At 36.5% G+C, this 19,337-nt stretch overlaps 3 protein-coding genes across 13 annotated transcripts; 2 read left to right on the top strand and 1 right to left on the bottom strand.

The window, feature by feature from the left end:
• The first annotated feature begins 3,473 nt into the window (after window positions 1–3,473).
• On the top strand, window positions 3,474–6,616 carry LOC110763629 (uncharacterized). Of its 7 annotated transcripts, none has more exons than XR_015835527.1 (3): window positions 3,474–4,294; window positions 4,756–4,803; window positions 5,962–6,616. XR_015835527.1 is itself a non-coding variant. In XM_088252815.1 (2 exons), the coding sequence occupies exon 1, from the start codon at window positions 3,525–3,527 to the stop codon at window positions 4,287–4,289; it is 765 nt and encodes a 254-aa protein (XP_088108941.1). In that variant the 5' UTR covers window positions 3,474–3,524; the 3' UTR covers window positions 4,290–4,294; window positions 5,218–5,479. The 7 variants fall into 7 exon arrangements, 4 of the variants coding, with proteins under 4 accessions (XP_088108941.1, XP_088108940.1, XP_088108939.1 ...); XR_015835528.1 differs by lacking the exons at window positions 4,756–4,803; window positions 5,962–6,616 and adding exons at window positions 4,677–4,755; window positions 5,210–5,479; XR_015835526.1 differs by lacking the exons at window positions 4,756–4,803; window positions 5,962–6,616 and adding exons at window positions 4,596–4,755; window positions 5,210–5,479.
• Window positions 6,617–7,157: 541 nt separating this feature from the next.
• On the top strand, window positions 7,158–11,521 carry PTAC14 (plastid transcriptionally active 14). Of its 4 annotated transcripts, none has more exons than XM_021966455.2 (13): window positions 7,158–7,391; window positions 7,470–7,634; window positions 7,970–8,107; window positions 8,300–8,425; window positions 8,599–8,727; window positions 9,172–9,261; window positions 9,392–9,542; window positions 9,941–10,050; window positions 10,188–10,259; window positions 10,418–10,523; window positions 10,623–10,820; window positions 10,970–11,012; window positions 11,121–11,521. In XM_021966455.2, exons 1-13 carry the CDS (start codon window positions 7,332–7,334, stop codon window positions 11,197–11,199), a joined length of 1,467 nt encoding a protein of 488 aa, XP_021822147.2. In that variant the 5' UTR covers window positions 7,158–7,331; the 3' UTR covers window positions 11,200–11,521. The 4 variants fall into 4 exon arrangements, with proteins under 4 accessions (XP_021822147.2, XP_021822146.2, XP_088108120.1 ...); XM_021966454.2 differs by having other exon boundaries at window positions 10,620–10,820; XM_088251994.1 differs by having other exon boundaries at window positions 7,467–7,634.
• A 524-nt stretch (window positions 11,522–12,045) lies between these two features.
• Window positions 12,046–16,712, bottom strand: VSR7 (VACUOLAR SORTING RECEPTOR 7). 2 transcript variants are annotated; one of them, XM_021966466.2, is made up of 13 exons: window positions 16,153–16,712; window positions 14,687–15,379; window positions 14,518–14,606; window positions 14,299–14,368; window positions 14,136–14,219; window positions 13,928–14,004; window positions 13,739–13,820; window positions 13,555–13,637; window positions 13,277–13,340; window positions 13,009–13,137; window positions 12,687–12,790; window positions 12,468–12,580; window positions 12,046–12,373 (listed from the first exon to the last, which is right to left on the bottom strand). In XM_021966466.2, exons 1-13 carry the CDS (start codon window positions 16,445–16,447, stop codon window positions 12,361–12,363), a joined length of 1,896 nt encoding a protein of 631 aa, XP_021822158.1. In that variant the 5' UTR covers window positions 16,448–16,712; the 3' UTR covers window positions 12,046–12,360. The 2 variants fall into 2 exon arrangements, with proteins under 2 accessions (XP_021822158.1, XP_021822159.1); XM_021966467.2 differs by lacking the exon at window positions 12,046–12,373 and having other exon boundaries at window positions 12,463–12,580; window positions 16,153–16,711.
• Between the last annotated feature and the right edge of the window lie 2,625 nt (window positions 16,713–19,337).

Raw genomic sequence — 19,337 nt, 5'->3', positions numbered from 1 at the left:
TTGGAGTGTCAAAAATCTTAGTTGCTCCGACAATATAGCATGTGCTATTCATATGACTAAATTTAACAAAAAATATGACGGTAACATGTGCTGCTCAAAATATCTGCATATTAAAAAGCCCTATTAGAAAAGGAAAAAAAAAACATAATTGAATTTTGTGTCTTTTTCTTGTAAAGAGAGCAGTGGTAGCAGTATATTGTTGTCACAATATGAAACCGAACTAACCCTAATCACTTACCATTTCCATAGATAAATCATAACAATAAGGAGTATTTATCAACCTTTTTTTCCCCATTATCATATAGATGTAATGTATTTTGAAATGACTATTTAACGCTTTTGAATTTTTATAAATGATTAGGTATAAATAAAAAAAATCATCTTCTTCTTAGTATGGGAGTGTCCCGATAATGTTGAAATAATTGAAAGAAAATAATATTCAAGGATAAACTTAAATACAAATGAAGAACATAGGATACTTAACCAAAACAAAATAATAAAAATTTTAAAAAAATAAATCAAAAAAGGTGAATGTGTGGAGCCGGTAAAATTATATTTTGGAGATACAAAGCAAAAATGTGAAGAAAATAAAACAACTTTGATAAACCAAAACATTAGCACTCAATTTCAAGATGATTGTTTGTTTATAGTTTATACCCAGAGGAGAAGAACAAACTAATTTCGTGTCTCTGAATTTGAAACTCAGAGACACAAACTTATTATTGTCAAACATCTCGATAGTAAAGTGGGGATTGACGGAAATAAGGTGTAATAAGGGGAGGTGGGAAATTTGATAGAGATTGACGGAAATGGCGGTGGACTTCTACTCTCTCATATATATATATATATATATATATATGAGCCCGATTTACACATGTGTGAGTAAATTGGAATTTTTGTAAGTATTATTATGTTGTACCTAGGATACCAGATCAGATACAATACAAACGCCCTATTTAAAAATAATAAAAACCTTTTGAGCTGTGCGTAGGGTTCAGTTGATATTAAATTCCAACTCAACTTTTGGTTTCTTCTTGTCACAAATGCATGGTACACCCCCATCAATCTCAAGCATTGTGGGATGCATTTCCAAAGCCCCACACATGCCGTCAGGTAGGCGCTTTAAAGTTGGACAGCTAAATTTTACCAACGATCGATATGCATTACAATCGTGAAATTAAAATTTCTGGGATAATCGGCCTTTAAGGCTGCGTTTGGTTTATGGGAAAGGAATCTTGGGCATGGGAAATCAATTCCTTTCCCATGTTTGGTAAGTCAGGCATGGGAAAACGATTCCTAGCACATGGGAAAGTAGGAGGGAAAGTGAATCCTTCCTTCCTCCTTGGGTTTTACTTTCCCTTCCCATGGGAAAGTAAAACTAGCATTAAATACAATTTTTTCTGACTAATTTGTCATTACTAACAATTCATAATTACAGTTTTTATCCAACAATTATTGGTATTCTTTTTTTTTTTTTAATAGGGGTACAATTGAGAAACTAAATAAAATTTGTTTTCCATTCCTACTCTAAACAAACATGGGAAATGAAATAAAGTGATATTTCCATATCACTTTCCCGGCATTACCAAACATGGGAAAGGAATCAACATTTCACATCCCTTGGGAAATGACATGGGAAATGATTTCCCATCAAATTCATTCCGTGAACCAAACGGGGCCTAAATGTGGTATGTTCCAACCAATTACCCAAGGTCAATTGTGGGGATTTTAAAAATTTTACTTTTGAGGCTTTCTGCCTTAAAATATATAGAAGATAGATTATTATAATAAATAGGGTATTTCATCAAATTACCCTCTGAACTTGAACATAATTATTAATTTACCTCTTGACTTTTTTTTAATAGAAAATTAAGAACTCGAACTAACTTTTATTCTCAATGTTCTCCATGATGTCTAAATCATCAATATTTCATCTAATTTGCCATTAAATATGAAGTTAATTGGTCATTTCATATGTTAAAAATAATTAAATACTTTACAACAAAATAATATGACCTAAAAAATGAAGAAAAACAAATTATTTTTATAAACATAGGGGTGAGACCCACCCACCCACCCCCTCCACCTCCGCCTCTCTCTCTCTCTCACTCTCTCTCTCTCTCTCTCTCTGACCCAAGACACATTTGTGCCTCCCCAGCCATATCCACCCTCGTTAGCTCGTCGAACCCACCAACCCTGCAACCCATCAGTGCAATTTTCATGGGTCTGTGCAAGAGAGAGGGGTTTGAGGAAGAGGCTCTAGGTTTCAAACAACCCAGATTTGAAGTGGGGCGTGGAGGTTGATTGGAGATCAAGAGAGAGGGTGGCGATGGTGGACATTGGGTTGCGATGCTGGTAGGGTTTGGATCTAGGGCAGGGAATGAGATTGTCACTACCTGCTAGGATTTCAATTGAGAATTTGGGTGATGCTTTGTTTTATTGGTTGTTGTTGAAGCATCAGAGGATTTGGGTAGAGATAGATGGTCCAACAAAAAGAATTGAACATGTTTGCAGAGAGAGAGAGCATTGGAATGGCTGAGCTGGGGATGGGGAGTTATTGTTCTGGGTCGATGAGATAGAGGTTGGCTGTGGTGATTGGGTGTGTAGAGTAAAAAAAATTTAGGGGGAAGATAGAGAGAGTGTGGTGGTTGTGGGAGGGTAGCTTGCTGAGAGGTGAGGCGGTGGTGGGGAAGAGGGTGGTCTTGGGTCTGGGGTTGGGTTGCCAAAAGGAGATTCGGCGACGGTGGGGATATGGATCGTCTTGGGTCTTGGGTCTTGGGGTGGGTTTCGAAAGGGGAGACAGCTACGGCTGTGGGGAGTTTTTTTTTTTCTCATTTCTCTAATTTTTTTTCAATGATTTAATGGCAGCATGAAATGTTGATGATTTAGACGGCAGAGGGAACATTGAGAATAAAAGTTAGTTCGAGACCTTAATTTTCTTTAAAAAGAAGGTCATGGGATAAATTAATAATTAGGTACAAGTTCAATGGATAATTTGATGAAATACCCAAATGAATGAAAATTGAGGTTATTAACTAGCAAAATTCTTATTAAAAAAGAAAAGGTTTGACTAGTGATTTGTCCCTTGAACTTGTACCTAAGTTTCGTTTTATCTCCTATTCTTTTTTATTTAGAAAATTAAGGACCAAAACTAATTTTTTTCACCAATTTGCCCCCGGACGTCAAAATCTGCCACTGCCTATCCATTCTACCTCCAAGTTGGTGTTTTGGTAGAGACGTGAAATGACAAAAGTAACCTCCAACTTGACAGCAGGATGGATGTGAAGTGGCAAATTGGTGAAAAAAATTAGTTCGGGTCCTTAATTTTCTAAAAAAAGATATAAGGGGTAAATTGAAATTTAAGTACAAATTTATGGGGCAAATCACCAATTAACCCTAAAAAAGAGTAACTAGCAACAAAGCATAGTTTTTTTTTTGGTTTTTTTTTTTTGGGTCAAACAGTAACAAAGCATAGTTCAACAACTGAGAATCAAACCAATTCGAAGACAATTGCAAGGCTGAGAATGAAATCAGTTCAGAAACCACTGCATATTCTCTCCCTTGCCTCAAAATCCACCATCACACCACGCTCATTTTCCACTTCCACTTCTGCTATTGATTCAATTACTGCACCGAAACCAACCAATCAAACTCAAACTCAAAGTCTAACTCAAGAAGAGCACACAAAGATCAACCTCCTCCTCCCACGCCTCTGCCTCTTTAACCACCTCGACACAGCAACCCACCTCACCATCACAGCCCTGCTCACAAACCCACCTCTCAAATCTCTCTCGTTGTCTATTCTCATCCACTCCTTCACTTCCCAACCCGACATGGCCCGACCCATGTCACTTTTAACCCGCCTCAGGCACAACCCACCTTCACATCCCTATCTCACGCCCATCTCAACCATGTTCATTGCCTCATATTTCAAGAAAAATAAACCCAAAGAGGCCCTCAAAATGTTCAACTGGTTGGTAAGGCCAGGCTCTCCATGTGTGCTCGACGAGAGAGTTTGTGAGGTTTTGCTTAATGGGTTCTGTAAGAATGGGATGGTTCTTGAGGCTTTGAAGGTTTTGAGGGCCATGCTGAGTACGAATATCGTGCCGGGATGTGGTCTGAAGAAGTGGGTTTATAAGGTTTTGTTGAGGGAGGCTAGGATTAAGGAGGCAGTGGAGTTGAATGAGGCTTTGGGTTGTGTAGGGGATAGAGAGAAAGGTGATGAATCAGAGTGTGTGAAGAAGGTTTTGGCTTTGTTGGATCACATGATTGGCAATTGGGCAGAATAGAGCAGGTATAGGTTTCTGGACGATTGGTTTCAAATGACTTATCTTTTCTTTCAATTAGAGATCCTTTTATGAATACCTTTTACAAATTACTTATCTTTTTTATAAGATGCAGACAATATATCTGTGTGGTATTGAAACTTTTTGTATCAGTTGTCAATTGAAGAACAATTTTTTTTTCTTGACCCTAAGTTTGTAATATTTGCATTGATATGGCCAAAATTTGAACTGAATTTTTTTCATGAACTAAAATAGCCAATAAATAGCATTATCAGCTGATAGGAATGTTCTGCTTTCGTGTGCTTTCAGAAAATGAGATTTTCTGAAACGAATGTCTTAGCAAGCTAGTACTCACCTTAAGTGCTTTCTTGGAGTGTTTCTTTTGTTCAGTCTTCCGTTTGGTAGGATGATGCTATGATAGAACTACATATTCACTTACCAACAGGGAGCCATTTCTGTGTGATTTCAGGTACTGTCTCGATGTAAACATAATTCCTTTTCATATGTACCGGAGTAGGTATCTTTCGAACAATGTTGATTGTGATAGTATCTACTGTCTCAACTTAAAAACTCAAGATGAAGAATTTTCTTTCTTACATGATATGGTACTCAACTACATGTTTGGTTTTGAATTGTAGTGTGGCTTAGAATTACGTTCTCCTCCTTCAATTGTTCAACAATAGGTATATTGTTCATATTTCCTATATAAAGTTTGATAATCGGCCTTAGCCTTCCAGAAAGGATTATATCTTTTCCATCCGGGAAACTAATTTTAAATACCAAACTGTGAACAGTATTTTACCATGCTGTGTGTGTATGCAATCCATCATGTGATCCATTTGTGTTCCGTAATAGTTGCGAAGACTACTAGCTATTGCCTCTGTCAGGATGAATTCAATTCTGATTACTTTCTCTATCTCTAGTGATGCAGGAGCATATGGGTGGATCAAGATAGATATTTACCATTTAATTAGTTATTTCATGATATATTGGTATTTTCTTATTTAGGTAGTTTTAGGATAACTTTTATTATTTAGGTGTGATTTTATAATTAATTAGTTTACTTTTGGACCAAGTAGCCTTGGTGCCCAAGTCTTGTAAAGCCTATAAATAAGGCTAATGTAATAGTTGTAGGGGAGTTTATGTTGATGATTAATGAAATAGTTTATTTGTGGCATGGATTTGCTACGTAATATGTGAGTTTGCACTAGCCCTAGATTTCGGTGCTCGTGTGTGTGGTTGGTGACCTATGTCCGGACTCCGATCCCCATCATCTAGTAGACTTGATACCATTTTGCTTGATGTTTATTTTTTTAGGTCAAACATCTTGCTTGATTTCAATTTTCAAGTAAAGACCACTGTTATTACTGTTAAAGAGAGTAGCTTTCTACAGAGAACAGGTGTTTTCTTTAAATTGGTAACATGATTCATGCATTCTTAAACTCTAGGTCTGTATCATCACTGGCCTTCTTCTATGTAGTAAGCATTATATTTAGGTCATACTAAATTAAAAAATATGGCCAATCTCTTTTAGCGGGTATGCAATTGTGAGTTGTATTTTAAATTGTTTATTAAGTTGTAAGTCAGCAAGTCTCATGCACTACTTGAGCCTGTTAATTGTGTTTGTTTGATCTTTTCATTGATGCTAGTATTTCTGTAACTGGCTCTTGGAAAGGTGTAAGGTGCCGCACTTTTGTGAAGATTGCTGTTTACTACTGCATGATGTTTGGGGATCTGCTGTTGCTATTACATGTTCCATAGCTAAGGGCTTCAGAGCTGTAAACAAAGTCCTGCATTCTGCACAGGGTGTGGCCGTTATAGTCCTGCATTCTGCATAGGGTCTGGCTGTTATAATCGTGCATTCTGTACAGTGTCTGTCCTTTCGTATGCCATTTTCATCTTCTGTTTTAGAGGCAGTTGAGCAGAAAAGATTGCCTTAGTGCGTTTTTGAAATGGTGATTGTTGCTGAGTACCAGCAGGGTAGAAGCATGGCACTGAGACGTGAAGAAATCACAGATAGCATCATGCCTATGGCACATTGGGTTTTGTTGTGCTCCCATTCTTTGACGGAGGCCTCTGTTTGAGTGGACCTGTGGCTGAGTCTTTCTACAATCAATTGTAACCGAAAAAGAAGAAAAGCCTCAGAGAACTTCCTAGGTCCTAGGATGTCAAGGCATGAAAAATGTTGTCTGTTTTTTCCCTTGATCCCTCAAACTTGATATTGTAATGGTGTATTTGTGACATTGCCAAATATGCCAAGTTATATCAACTGATATTGGTATGTAAATTTTTACTGAGACAGAATGTGAATGCAATGTTCAACTCCATCACTTGAGAGGGCACTTGGATTCCATAACCGGAAAAGATGCTACATTTTATGTCAATATTCAAGAGTCCTCTGAGGATTTTTATGGGCTTCGTTCATACAAAGTTATTTCTCTTCTCAATTATAAATTTGAATCCCTTCCCTCTTATTTCTCTTCTTAATGTGGGAATGATTTCAAAATTAAATCTCCTCTCACTCTTGATATAAAAAAGACACTACTTCCGTCTTACAAATCACAGTTTGGCACATACACAAAAACAACTCATCGAAAATACAAAGAGGAAAATTTTTGCACACCCATAAATTGTGAATGACATAATGTAAGTAGGAATGGCCACTCCAAGAGGACACTGGCATTTCAATTCATCTAGAATATTTTCTTTTTCTAATTGGAAAATAAAATAATAAAAATAAAAGAGAAGTACATCTTTAAACTTGAAAAGATTTTTGGAATGAAACAAGATGATTACGGTAGAAGAACCAAAGTTATTAAAATATTTATATATATATTTTAAAAAGAGCACAAAAACATGTCTTTTCTCGTACTCATTCATTCGAGTTTAAAACACTGAAACAGGGGAGGAGACTGACACTGTCAAAGTGGATAACGTTTCCCAGTTCGTCACTCACTTCTAACACTTGTTGCTGCTGCTTTGGTTGCTTTGCTGCCATCAAATATGTTGTTGGAGTTTCAATTCTAATACTGTCTCTTCTCTCCAATGGCCTCTTCTTCTCTTCCTCTGCATCACCCCTCCCATTGCCTCATCTCCAATCCTCAGGTTCCATCTCTTTCTCTCTCTCATTTTCTTTATTTTTTTAATCTCTGTCTGATTAATTTTGATGTGTGTGTGAAGCAGTTGAAAGGTTCCAACTATGGATGGTCACCACGACCCAGATATACTGTCCCTACTAAAGACGCAGTAAAAGGCATTCTAATTCAACCCAATAAAGCAAAAGGAGCCACCGAAGCTCCTCCGTTTTCTTTGTTTCAGCCTCCTGAAGCTGAAGGGTCTGCCTCTGAGGTAATACCCATTTCTCGTTCTCCTTTATGCTCTGTTTGATTGCTCAGAAAATGTAGGGAAATTGAATTTAGAACACTGAAACAATTTTCACAATTTAAGATACCATTTTGTTAACAATTAAGTTGTATCCACTTTGTTTTGTGGCCTCTTAACTGAAAATTGCATCTTTTAAATGAACGAAAGTTTGTATCTTCGAAGTGTTTGGTGGTAACCACACAATTATGTTCATAAAAAACCAGAAGAGCATATATGTAGTATTCAACCAATAGGGGAGAGAGCCATACTTGGTTAAACTTCACTGCAACATTCACACCTTTATTTTGTAATGCCTACAGTTGGAGCCAGCGGACCCTGATTTCTACAAGATAGGGTATGTTAGAAGTATGAGAGCTTATGGAATTGAATTTAAAGAAGGGCCAGATGGGTTTGGAGTTTATGCTTCCAAGGATGTTGAACCACTTCGCCGGGCTAGAGTGAGTTGTTTCTATCCGATTATAATAATCTGTTGCACTTACTATGGAGTGTGTGTGAGTACAGCTCCATGCATAATGCCACATTAAGTGTCAGTGTCTGTGATGGTTTTGACAGCCCTTGGTTTATGATGAAATGTTGAGTTCCAATGGCTAGTTTTTGGTATTAATGTTGCTTTGTTCTCAATTTCACAGGTAATAATGGAAATTCCACTAGAACTGATGTTAACTGTAAGCCAAAAGCTCCCATGGATGTTTTTTCCAGATATAGTACCAGTGGGTCATCCAATATTTGATATCATTAACTCAACTGATCCAGAGGTAAATGTGTTTTACTTAATTTCAGCTATCAAGGATTGATAGCTGATTTGTATAATCATTCATTTACCAGGAAAAAAAATTTGTCAATTATTCTAGTATTTCTTCATGGAAATAGCATTTTGTTCAAATTATGAATTGACATTCAATTTCTATTGCCTTCCTTTTTGTGGCAGACAGATTGGGATCTGAGGTTAGCATGCCTTCTTTTGTACGCATTTGATCGGGAAGATAACTTTTGGCAGTTGTATGGTGATTTTTTACCCAGTGCAGATGAGTGCCCCAGCTTGCTTCTAGCTAGTGAGGTAGATGAATTTACAGAACATAAATCTTTATTTATAGTATTTTTTTTTAAAAAAACTTGCATAGTTTAGTACCATTTATTCTATTTTTGCTTCATTCACAAGTGATAAAAATAAACATAGGCATGTATCTTTCTTCTTTGATTTATACCTATAAGATCTAGAGCTTTAACATGTATTTGAGGATTGCAATTTTTAGATTTGAGGCTCTCCTTGAGCAAAGCATCAGGTAAAATTTTAGAAGGCCAATTTAAAGCTTAAACTTGAAATTGTCATTTGTTATTAAGATTTACATCAAGGCCTTGAGTGTGCCTGATGTCACAGGCACATCTATAGCTGTCATGTGGCCTTCGAGAATGCATCCACATTGTTTGGGCCTCTTGAAGTTTTGTAAATAAGTACTCTTAATCATGCTTTTCTTTTGCTTTTGCTCCATAAATGCTATAGGAGGAGCTTTCAGAACTGCAGAATCCCAATCTTGCTTCAACTATGAGAGAACAGCAACGTCGAGCCTTGGAATTTTGGGAAAAAAATTGGGTATTTAGCAGCCTCTGTATCTTGTATCTCAGAAAGCATTCTTGTTATCATTATTATTGTGCAGAATAAATTGCTTACCCTAACTTTTAACTGATTATGCATATGTTGTATGTGTGCTCACCTGAATCAGCACTCTGGTGTACCACTAAAAATTAAACGTCTTGCTCGTGATCCTGAGAGATTCATTTGGGCCTTGAGTATGGCACAATCACGATGCATTGGCATGCAAATGAGAATTGGTGCACTTGTTCAAGATGCAAACATGCTAATTCCATATGCAGGTAAGCTTTTATCCACCTATACTCTTCTAGTTTTGATTATAAAAAAAAATTCTCGTGAATATATTATAAAATTAGATGAGTAATCGCAATTTGGAGGGGGGAATCAAGAACTTATCTTTGTCCTAAGGAGTTATATATTATGTTCTTAATTCAATTTGGTTTTGCTCTTAGACATCTTTGTCCATTTGAAATTGGTAAGATGCTGATGAAGACACAACTTTGTGTATGAAATTCATTTTCTTTTTGCATTAGTTGTATTATTTATGTATACTATTTCTGTTTTCACTTATTGGGATTTCGAAGCAAATGGTTTCCTTAAACTATCTGCGTTCACTTACTATTTATATTCCCCATTTTGTTATTAGATGGCTGTCTAATCAATTTGCTAAATTCTGCAGATATGCTAAACCATTCCTTCGAGCCAAATTGTTTTTTCCATTGGCGTTTTAAGGATCGCATGCTTGAAGTGATGATAAATGCTGGAAAACGGATTAAGAAAGGTGACGAGGTAATGCCTATTCTGTTTTATCAATTGATGTTGATAATTTCCTTTCATAGGTAAATGCTTGCAAGGAGTCTTATGCTAAGGCTTTTAGTTTACATATATGAAGATTATCTGCTACTAATTTGGAGGAATATTTACAGATGACTGTCAATTACATGAGTGGACAACAGAATGACATGCTGATGCAAAGATATGGTTTCTCTTCACCTGTGGTAATGTGCTCTTGTCCATCTAGTCAAGTTAGAGAGTAACATGGTATAAGAAGGAGATTATTTTTCTTCTTTCTACTTCAGTTGAGCATGTTCCGTAATTGTGGTGATATTTGTACTTTTCTAAAACTGAGTGCTCTTATTCTGGCTTGGAATTGCAGAATCCTTGGGATGTGATTCAGTTCTCCGGAAATGCACGTATTCATTTGGATTCCTTCTTGTCAGTATTCAATATATCTGGACTTCCTGAAGAGTACTATCATAACAGTATGAGATCTCTCTGTGCCTTGTTCTATATTTGTTGTCATATAAATTTTAAACCAAGCAGCATCATAGTTTGAAAGGTCTGTATAAAATTTATAGCAGGTCGCCTATCTAATGATGGGGATACTTTTGTTGATGGAGCAATCATAGCAGCGGCAAGAACATTGCCCGCTTGGTCAGATGGGGATGTGCCTCCAATCCCAAGCATGGAAAGAAGATCTGTAAAGGAGTTACAGGAAGAATGCCGACAGATGCTTGCAGCGTATCCTACCAACTCTAAGCAAGACCAAAAAATTCTAGGTGAGGTTGCCATGCAGATCCTCAAATATCTGGGAAAACATCGTGGCTATTATATTTTTCTTGTTTTGGTTTCTGTGGTAACTTATGGGTAAAACCAACTCTATCTTGGCATTGGAAATTCATGTTTCTTCCCATCTTACTCTCTACAGATTCGATGTCAGATGCTAGTAGGACGCTTGAAGCTGCAATCAAGTATGTAATCATCCCATTATTCATCCCAGAGCTTTTTGGTCTGTAGGGCAAACTAGGGCAAACTAAAACCATTCCAAATTATTTAATTGCTGATCTGGACTTATGCAGGTATAGGTTGCACCGGAAGTTGTTCATAGAGAAGGTCATGCAAGCGCTGGATATGTACCAAGAGCGGATGTTATTCTGATAAAACTTGCCAGTTTACAAAAGCTAGGAAATTTTTGTGGCATGCCAATTTGCCAAAACTCTGCTTGTGACAGGAATTTTCATGTCTAACATATATGAATGTGTGCAGAGATTTTTCTAGTTTTTCTTATCTTTTCAAATGGTGGCTGATCATGTTAACGAACCTGCTGGTGGTTGGTAGGACGAATGTGACATGAAATAGAAAACAGAAGAAGGGCTGCAAATTGAGTGAAACACATGATATCATTTGTTTGACACTAGTGCAAATTGAATACCTTTTTTTTCACTTTTTTGTTAATGGGGAAATAGACTTGAATTTCACACCTATTCCTTTCATTTAAACTATCGAACGAGTTGTGTAGTGCAACAAATGTGATCATGTACCTTTCTACGACTTCTATGATGACTAACAGAAGAATTGTGCCTTCTAAAGTGTTAAAATGCACCCTTGCATCGCATAGCGATTTTACATGAGATTTCTTGCATATTATTGAATTTATGAATGTCCAGTTAATGGTTGAAACTTATGTGAACCTTTGCCACTGATTAGGAGTTTAAATTTACGATTTATGAGTAAAACTTTCATGTTACATGCTTCATACTCATTCAATAATGTCTATCCCATCAGAGAATTATGAAAGGTTTTCTCCTTGACCAGCTTGTTAAAAAGTTTCAATAAAATAAATATGAATTTGTGACACATTTTCCCATTCACGGAAAAAAAAATTGTCAAAATAGCCAACTTATATGTTTAGTTGCTTCCAATATCCCACCTATACAAGTATAAAAGTGAAATGCATTGGATTTTGAAACATCTTCCTAATTGTAGACACAAGGCAAGCAGAACTTGTTTCACAATCCTTTTGTTTTTGTCTTATTTTCTTTTATGTGTGTTGTTATCATTACATCGATCCTTGATTTTCTTCAAACCAAAATTTACATCTGAGCACTTTTATCTACACACAGAAAAGAGTGTTATGTGAAGAAAATCTCATGTATACAGATATCTCCCAAATTCATCCTAAACTGGTTTCGCGTAATCGAAGTGGTCCTATCCCTGCTTTGCCTAAGAGCTAGCTAATAAATGGAGATGAGTATCCACAGGAAGCTTTTGCATGAAAACTGTCCGGCTTAAGGATGCCTTTCCTCGGAATTGATTTCTTTAGCTTTTGTTTCTGCATATAGCGGCAACATTTTTAGAGACAATTGTTGACAACATGCTAACTGGAAGGAAGACTGCTCACAAAGTCAAAGATTTAGTTACCTTACGCTGAGCCATGTCGTAGAGGTTCTGCCTCGGCGGTATGGACTTGATTGGCTTGCTGACTGTCCAAAGGCATGTATTGGGACATGATAGCCATGATCTCCGAGTCCATGTAAGACTGCAAGTGAAAGTAAAAAATTTTAACAAGGGCACAGTTCCTAGTCTAGTATACAAATTAACTAAGATGGATATAGAACTGGTCAAAGGAACATCTTTAGACATACTCGAAGCCTGTATTTGTAGAAGATATAACCAGCTAGGCCAACTCCCACGACACCCGCAAGGACCAAGAAAGTTAAAAACCAGGCAAATCTCGACCCGTGCCGCTCTGCATTTAAATGGATAAACAAACATCAAGACATATATCTTGCAGGATGGCCAACATCCCCATCAGTTTGAAATGAAGTAACACATTTAAATATAGTTTTACCGATCCTCTAAATAAACAGTGATGGCTATCTCATCATGTGAATATCATAATTAGTCATTTAAATTTTCTGGACATGACAATGAATTAGTGATAATGACTCAAATGTGCTGTCTTACCAATACAAGTATCTTGATCCTTCATATACAACTGTCCTCCCTTACATTTGCAGTAGTACCCACCCCAAGTGTTCTTACAGGTGCAACCATCACACTGACAAGCAGTACGCTCCTTGCATTCGTTGATATCTGATGCATGGTGAGAAAACAAAAATGAAGATGATGTTTTATGGATATTAGGTTTCAAAAAGCCTTGAAAAATTGAATATTTATTCCACAAGAAGAAATTATTCTTCAATACATTAGTCACATTGGAACTCAAAATCACCTTCACATTTAAGACCATCCCCTTGAAAGCCTTGTGGACATTTGCAGCCAGATAACTCAGAATTCTGTTTGTATAACAAAGGGAAAATTAAAAGAATTTAGAGAAAGAAAAAAAAATAAGGAAGGAAAAACATGAAGTTTGGAGGTCTAATCTCATGAAACTGCAACAGAACTCTCTATAATAAATACTTTTAAAAACAAAACAAAAAATGAGAAATCTGTCCCAGAAGCACAGAGAACCACTAATAAAGTGAAAGATTATGATAAACATCACTGAACTGAGCAAGCCGAGAAAACTAATCCATTTCTAGAGTCTGACCAGCACCCTCCATTGTTTATTGCACACCTTGCAGGTCCAAAAGCTGTCAAGAAAGGAGTAAATATTTTAGGAATAACTCTCTTCCACAAATTAATCAAAAGGAATATTTGCTTCTTCTTTTTTTGTTATTAAGAAAAGGTTTACCATGACAAGATGTATAACCATCGCCTCGATACTGAACACCGCTCACTAAAGGGCACTCACAAACTCTTCCCCTAAATGTGTCCTGACAAAAGGAACCAATTAACATGCACTTAGAATCTGTAATTCATATAGGAACATTGTCATAGGTGGCATAAACTATAAAATTCAAATGTAAAATTTTCTGTATACCTTGCAAGCAGTTAAATTAGATTTGGTGTCCTGCCAACACCCACCATTCCTCATAAAACACTCATTTGTCTCGAGATCTGTTGAAGTAACACAGAGGATTGGGAGGGGGAAAGGGAAGGAGAGGAAAGGAAAAGGACATCAGTACATTATCCAAACATCAAGAAACAGACATCAGTATAGACTGGAAAAATGGAACAAGCACACCAACCTCCACTCAAACAAATTGGAGGATCAGATGTCTCCTTAAATCCAGCACATATAGCCTTTAGCACAGCAGTTCTATCCAATTTTCCTTCAGATCAATAAAAACAAAAACTTTAGCATTCTGTTGAAGTATAATCAATAGAGGTACCAAGGAAGCTGTAACAAACCTCGATACTGAACATTATTAATAACCAATGTCGGCAAGATGGTAACATCACCACGAGATCCTCGCCCAACCTAAATATAACAAAGATAAAAAGGAAAGCAATAATAAGATAATCTGTTGAATATTGTGGTTACATGTACATTGATCCAAGAACAGTGGTGGGTCTCAACAAAAAGAGGTAAAGAACATAGGGAAATGGAGAAAAAGAAGCGAGTATGACCTGGTTTTCTTGTTCTGCTTTTAGCACTGCATTCTCCACATCATCTTCAGGATTGCCCATACATTTTTTAATCTTGTCAACAGGTAAATCTGCAGCAATCAGATTAAATCTATTAAAAACACAAAACAAGCATTATTCCATACACAGCAATAACAAAACATGCATTTACCAAGTGATTTCATGACATCCTCAGCGCATTCTTTGCTGTACTTCTTTTCTTTCATGGAACATCTGATATGGAAGTCTGTCACATAATCCCACCAAACCCATGACCGGTTGCTCTCATTCGCAACTCTATGCACACAAAGCTGCCTCAAGTTCTCATATACAACATCCTTCCCTTGATAACCTTCCCCTAAATCTTTCTCTGGATCTGGTGCACAGTATCTCCCATGGTTTATGCACTGCGACTTGCATTGAGTTGTAAGGGTGAAAGCCTGAGGGCAATACCAAGTTATATAATGTGGAGTGAAGAGAGTGTAACCCCCTCTCTCAAGAATCTGAGCATGGCCCTTGAAATTTTTCACAAAAGTCATTTGTTCATCGCATCGAGCCCCGCACTCATCATTGCTGTTTGTCCAGAACTCGTATTCAACTCTTTGATCGGGGTGGGGGACTGACTCTCTCCAGTCAAGTTTCACCACAACATCGTTGCTGTTCTTTAAAGCTTCCTTCAAGATATCACCAAAGGATTTTTCTATCAAAGCAGATGGAATTCTTATCTTCTCTATGTAACCATCTGCATCAGTGCTCTCCTCTGGAGAATCCATTGTTATTAGAGGCTCTTCAACAGTGTCAGCCACTAAAACAGCTGTAGCTCCAGCCTCTTGAGCATTCCAGACCTTCAAAGCAAAGTAGCAATCTACAAGGGCAATAGAATAAAGTTCTCTAAGTAGAATCCAAGTAGCATGGTTCTGTAACATAAGACTCGCAACAAGGTTCAATTACTTAAGATTAGACAATGTAAAAGGCTATTGGAATTTTGTTCTGATTCATTTCATCCAATTCAGGATTTAAATAGCAAGAACCATAGCGTAAAGAAACGAAAGCTCATGCTGCTTTGACCCCAGAAATAAAAACAAAAAAAGCATCTGAATTGGACAGTTAGAAAGGTAAAACTTAAAGGCCATAGAATAGAAGACTGAGAAGAGACTTTTGATAAGTCGATGTTACTCAAATAGAAGGAAAAGTCGGAGAACAGGGGAAAAGCAGAGCAACTACGTGAAAACATGCTTAAATTCACAACTTCCAATAACAAATCCAAAAAAGGAAACCATTTTTGAAAACATCTCATGCTAGCTGCAGCAGTCACTAAATTGAAACAAATTCAATTCAAACCAGCAAACTTAAAGCTCACCCTTCTCCCAATCTGTTTGTTTTTTAAAGGAATTCAAAACACACAACAAAAAAGGAAATTATAACTATATATAAAAAAAAGCCCATTGCAAAAACAAACGAAGACCCATTTCTAGACAGACTTTGTTGCATGATCATCAATCAAATTCTTAACAAGCATAGCAATGGGGGAAATGATCTCGATTCTCAAGTCAACTCACTGTGACATATTAGGAGAGAAAGCATAAGAAGATTCTGAGATTTACGAATTGCAGAGAGAATTAGAATGAATTGATTTACCTCCACGATCAAGAACAACAATGGTGGAGCGAGAATTCCGAGACTTGAAAGGCTTATCACCCTCAAAGGCTTCACACCCTTTAGACCCTTTCTCAGGATAAACAACACCACCCACCAAAGAGCCTCCATAGTCTGGCAGACCAAAGTTGCCTATAGCACCATCATGCTTAGAACTAAGATTCATTGGATACAGAACACTAATACTACCCGTCTCCACCACAAACCGTGCATGAACATGGCTCTGGAGAATTGCTAATACCACAAGCAAAGCTGTGAGCTTTGGGAGAAAAGCCATGCAAGCAGAGGCTTTGATCACCTGCTATGGCGAGGCTCCTCTGTGTTTTTGGGGTAATGGGTTTTTCTCTTCTGTGTGTTTTGGGGTCTGAGAAGAGGTGGAGGCAAATGAGGACGTGTCTGTATGGACTTTGCAACAGTCTACGGTTGGAGGGTGGTGAAATAGAGAGGTTGGTTGAGAGAGAGAGAGAGAGAGAGAGAGAGAGAGGTTTGTTTGTCGTATAAGAGGGGTTTGGCTTTCTCTTTCGAGCTGTAACGTAAAGGAAACGGGACGGGTGAGAGAGAAGAAGGGTGGTAGACGGGGTCATTGGAACCACTTCTACTAGGAATCTCTTGGCAGAGGAGAGAGAGAGAGAGAGAGAGAGAGAGAGAAGAAGAAGTCATACAAATTTTTAATGAATTTTAAGTATTTTTCTTTTTCATATGGGTGTTTTTAAATTCATTGATTGGACAAACATGTGTATTTTTTTAATGCTTGAGTTGTTATTTATGTATTTCTTCATTTTGAAGGAAACAGAGTTTTGCTTCTTAAAATTTATTTGGTTACAGAATTAATTAGTGTAGGTAGAATTTATAGGGACTATGACTTTTCTGCTATGGACCAATTTTGACTGCCAAAATCAGTGTTATTTTTATACAAGCACGTAATTATAAAGTTTCATTTGGTGTAGCTATATTCTGAGAAATACAAGCACTTTAATTAAAAGTGATTATGGCTTTTTAAACTATAAAGTCTGTCCTTTTCAATCTGAATCTTTCTGATTGAACTTTCTCCTACATGCTTTGGTGACTTGAAGATTCAACAATGAAAGTACACCAAGCTAAGCAATATCTAAGAGACTTCCCCATTAATTATTAAACTACTATTATTTGTGAGATAACCAATGTTAGACTTTTAGCTTATTGATATAAAAAAGCAGAATGATGCAAGCAGATTAAGTTTTAAAATGTTTAGGTATAGCTGCATTCATGCTTTGCATCATGTTTTGATCTGATTCCAAATTTACTTTAAATTTTTAAGATCAGCCTATCTAGGTCATGTTTCATGCCTTAAACTATTGATTAAGGATTGAAAGATGGAGATTAAGTCCTTAAAAAATAAAGTTTTGAAATGTCAATTTTTGAAATAAATTGCTGTCATAATACATATATTTACTCTTGCTTCTTTTTATCATGGTTTTCTTTCTTTTTCACAAATTTGAAAGTGATTTCCCATCACATAGACTAATCCAAACCCGACTTCCAATACTGACTTTTCTACATCTTTATAGTAAAGAAACAAGGGTTTCTCCGAATTCAAGCAAAAATGATATCTAATTATGATTAATTAGGTTGATTTCCAATACTAACTCTTCTACATCATTTTAACCCAACGTTTCGATATGGATCAAAGCAAAATAATGAAAAATAAAAAATAATTATTTAAACAAACTAAACCGAAATATCGAAACGCGGATAATTTGAATGAGATGTCCACCCTACTCCTACGCCATACAACCAATCAGACATAATGGCATGTTGGAAAGGACAGAATAGGTCAATTGCAATAGGAGAAGAACGTGAAAAAAAACCAAAAGAAAAAGAATAAGGGGAGGACTTGACCATAAAATTTCTATATCTCAAGTCGTCTCTAGATAGTCAAAGATAAAATTGGTGACCTTGCAAGACAAGTTTTTTGGAGTGTTTGAAGGGTCAAGCAATTATAATATGCCACGCCACTGCAGGAATTTAATCTGCTCACCCACTGCATCTCATTGGACAGAAGAATCATGGGTCAACTTCATTTGTGAGCTCATTGATCCTTCTAATCGCAATTGGGTGGTTGCATATGAATCCACGCCACATGTTTCAGCTAATTGGCTACGAGCATGACAATTTATAATCCAATTTCAAGTGGTGAACTAATTTGTTCATTGCTTACATTGACATAACCGTCATTACATTTAAAATGCATATTTGGAGGGCTACCCACGTGGATTATTATTATTATTATTTTCAAATCAAATCGACTACTTCCATTTCCTTTGGATGCAACTAAAATAGTGAGAACATATACCCCACATTCGATCAATATAAAATTAACAAACATGACCATAAAACGGCTAGAAACAAACTTAACAGAAGAAATATCCCAACACCAAATGCATATCACTCGCGTCAATTCATAGCAATCTGTAGTTGATTGTGACCAAGGTTTAAAATATCGGTGGTATTGGAAATATCGGAAGACCAAAAACACGGAAATATCGATGGAAATATCGGGATATTATCGGTATCGGTAAAAATTGAATAAAAACCACGGAAATTGTAAGAAAAACTTGGAAATTTTATTGAAACTTTGCAGGATGTTTATTTATTCGATTATCTATTAGTTTATCACAAAAAATTGGAAGTAAATGCATTGCATGATGGATTTAACTGATTTAAGTTGATTATATAGCGAGCTGGCAAACACTGTAAGTGTAGAAAATATGTAGTAATTAATGAAAGAAGATTAAACACACCATAATCATTTATATATAATGAATTACTACAATATTTTACACTTTATACATTGCATGGTAAGATACATGAGTGACTTAGTACCACATAGAGTTCTTATGATGTTCAAAATTTTCACTATCTTTATCATCTCTATGTGTAGAGTAAGTATATTTTGAAGAGTAGTCATCAAATAATAAATCCCCAAAATAGTTTTGCATGTAATTGTTAACATGCCACCCATATGGATCCAAGATTGGTTGACGTTGTCCATAAGCAAAATCATTTGAAGATTGAGTCTCGGATTCTTTCCATGAGTCGCTTGATTCCATCCCAACAGGAATGGGATATGAAGGGTAGGGAAATGGTTGGTTATGAGTATAACCATAGTTACTACTCATCTCATGTGA

This window comes from Prunus avium, chromosome 4, assembly GCF_965620075.1.
Source record: "Prunus avium chromosome 4, drPruAviu1.hap1.1, whole genome shotgun sequence".
Taxonomy (NCBI): Eukaryota; Viridiplantae; Streptophyta; class Magnoliopsida; order Rosales; family Rosaceae; genus Prunus; species Prunus avium.
Note: the sequence above shows the minus strand (reverse complement) of the source record. Positions and strands in the feature narration are given on the sequence as shown.

Coding starts and splice junctions, on each gene's coding strand:
- PTAC14 (XM_088251993.1), top strand. CDS start 7,332: ATGGCCTCTTCTTCTCTTCCTCTGCATCACCCCTCCCATTGCCTCATC. Junction 8,728..9,171: donor GCTTGCTTCTAGCTAGTGAG/GTAGATGAATTT, acceptor TAAATGCTATAG/GAGGAGCTTTCAGAACTGCA. Junction 10,524..10,619: donor TGAAGAGTACTATCATAACA/GTATGAGATCTC, acceptor TAAAATTTATAG/CAGGTCGCCTATCTAATGAT.
- LOC110763629 (XM_088252814.1), top strand. CDS start 3,525: ATGAAATCAGTTCAGAAACCACTGCATATTCTCTCCCTTGCCTCAAAA.
- VSR7 (XM_021966466.2), bottom strand. CDS start 16,447: ATGGCTTTTCTCCCAAAGCTCACAGCTTTGCTTGTGGTATTAGCAATT. Junction 13,638..13,738: donor TGGTTATACATCTTGTCATG/GTAAACCTTTTC, acceptor CTTTCTTGACAG/CTTTTGGACCTGCAAGGTGT. Junction 12,581..12,686: donor TCTACAAATACAGGCTTCGA/GTATGTCTAAAG, acceptor TTTCACTTGCAG/TCTTACATGGACTCGGAGAT.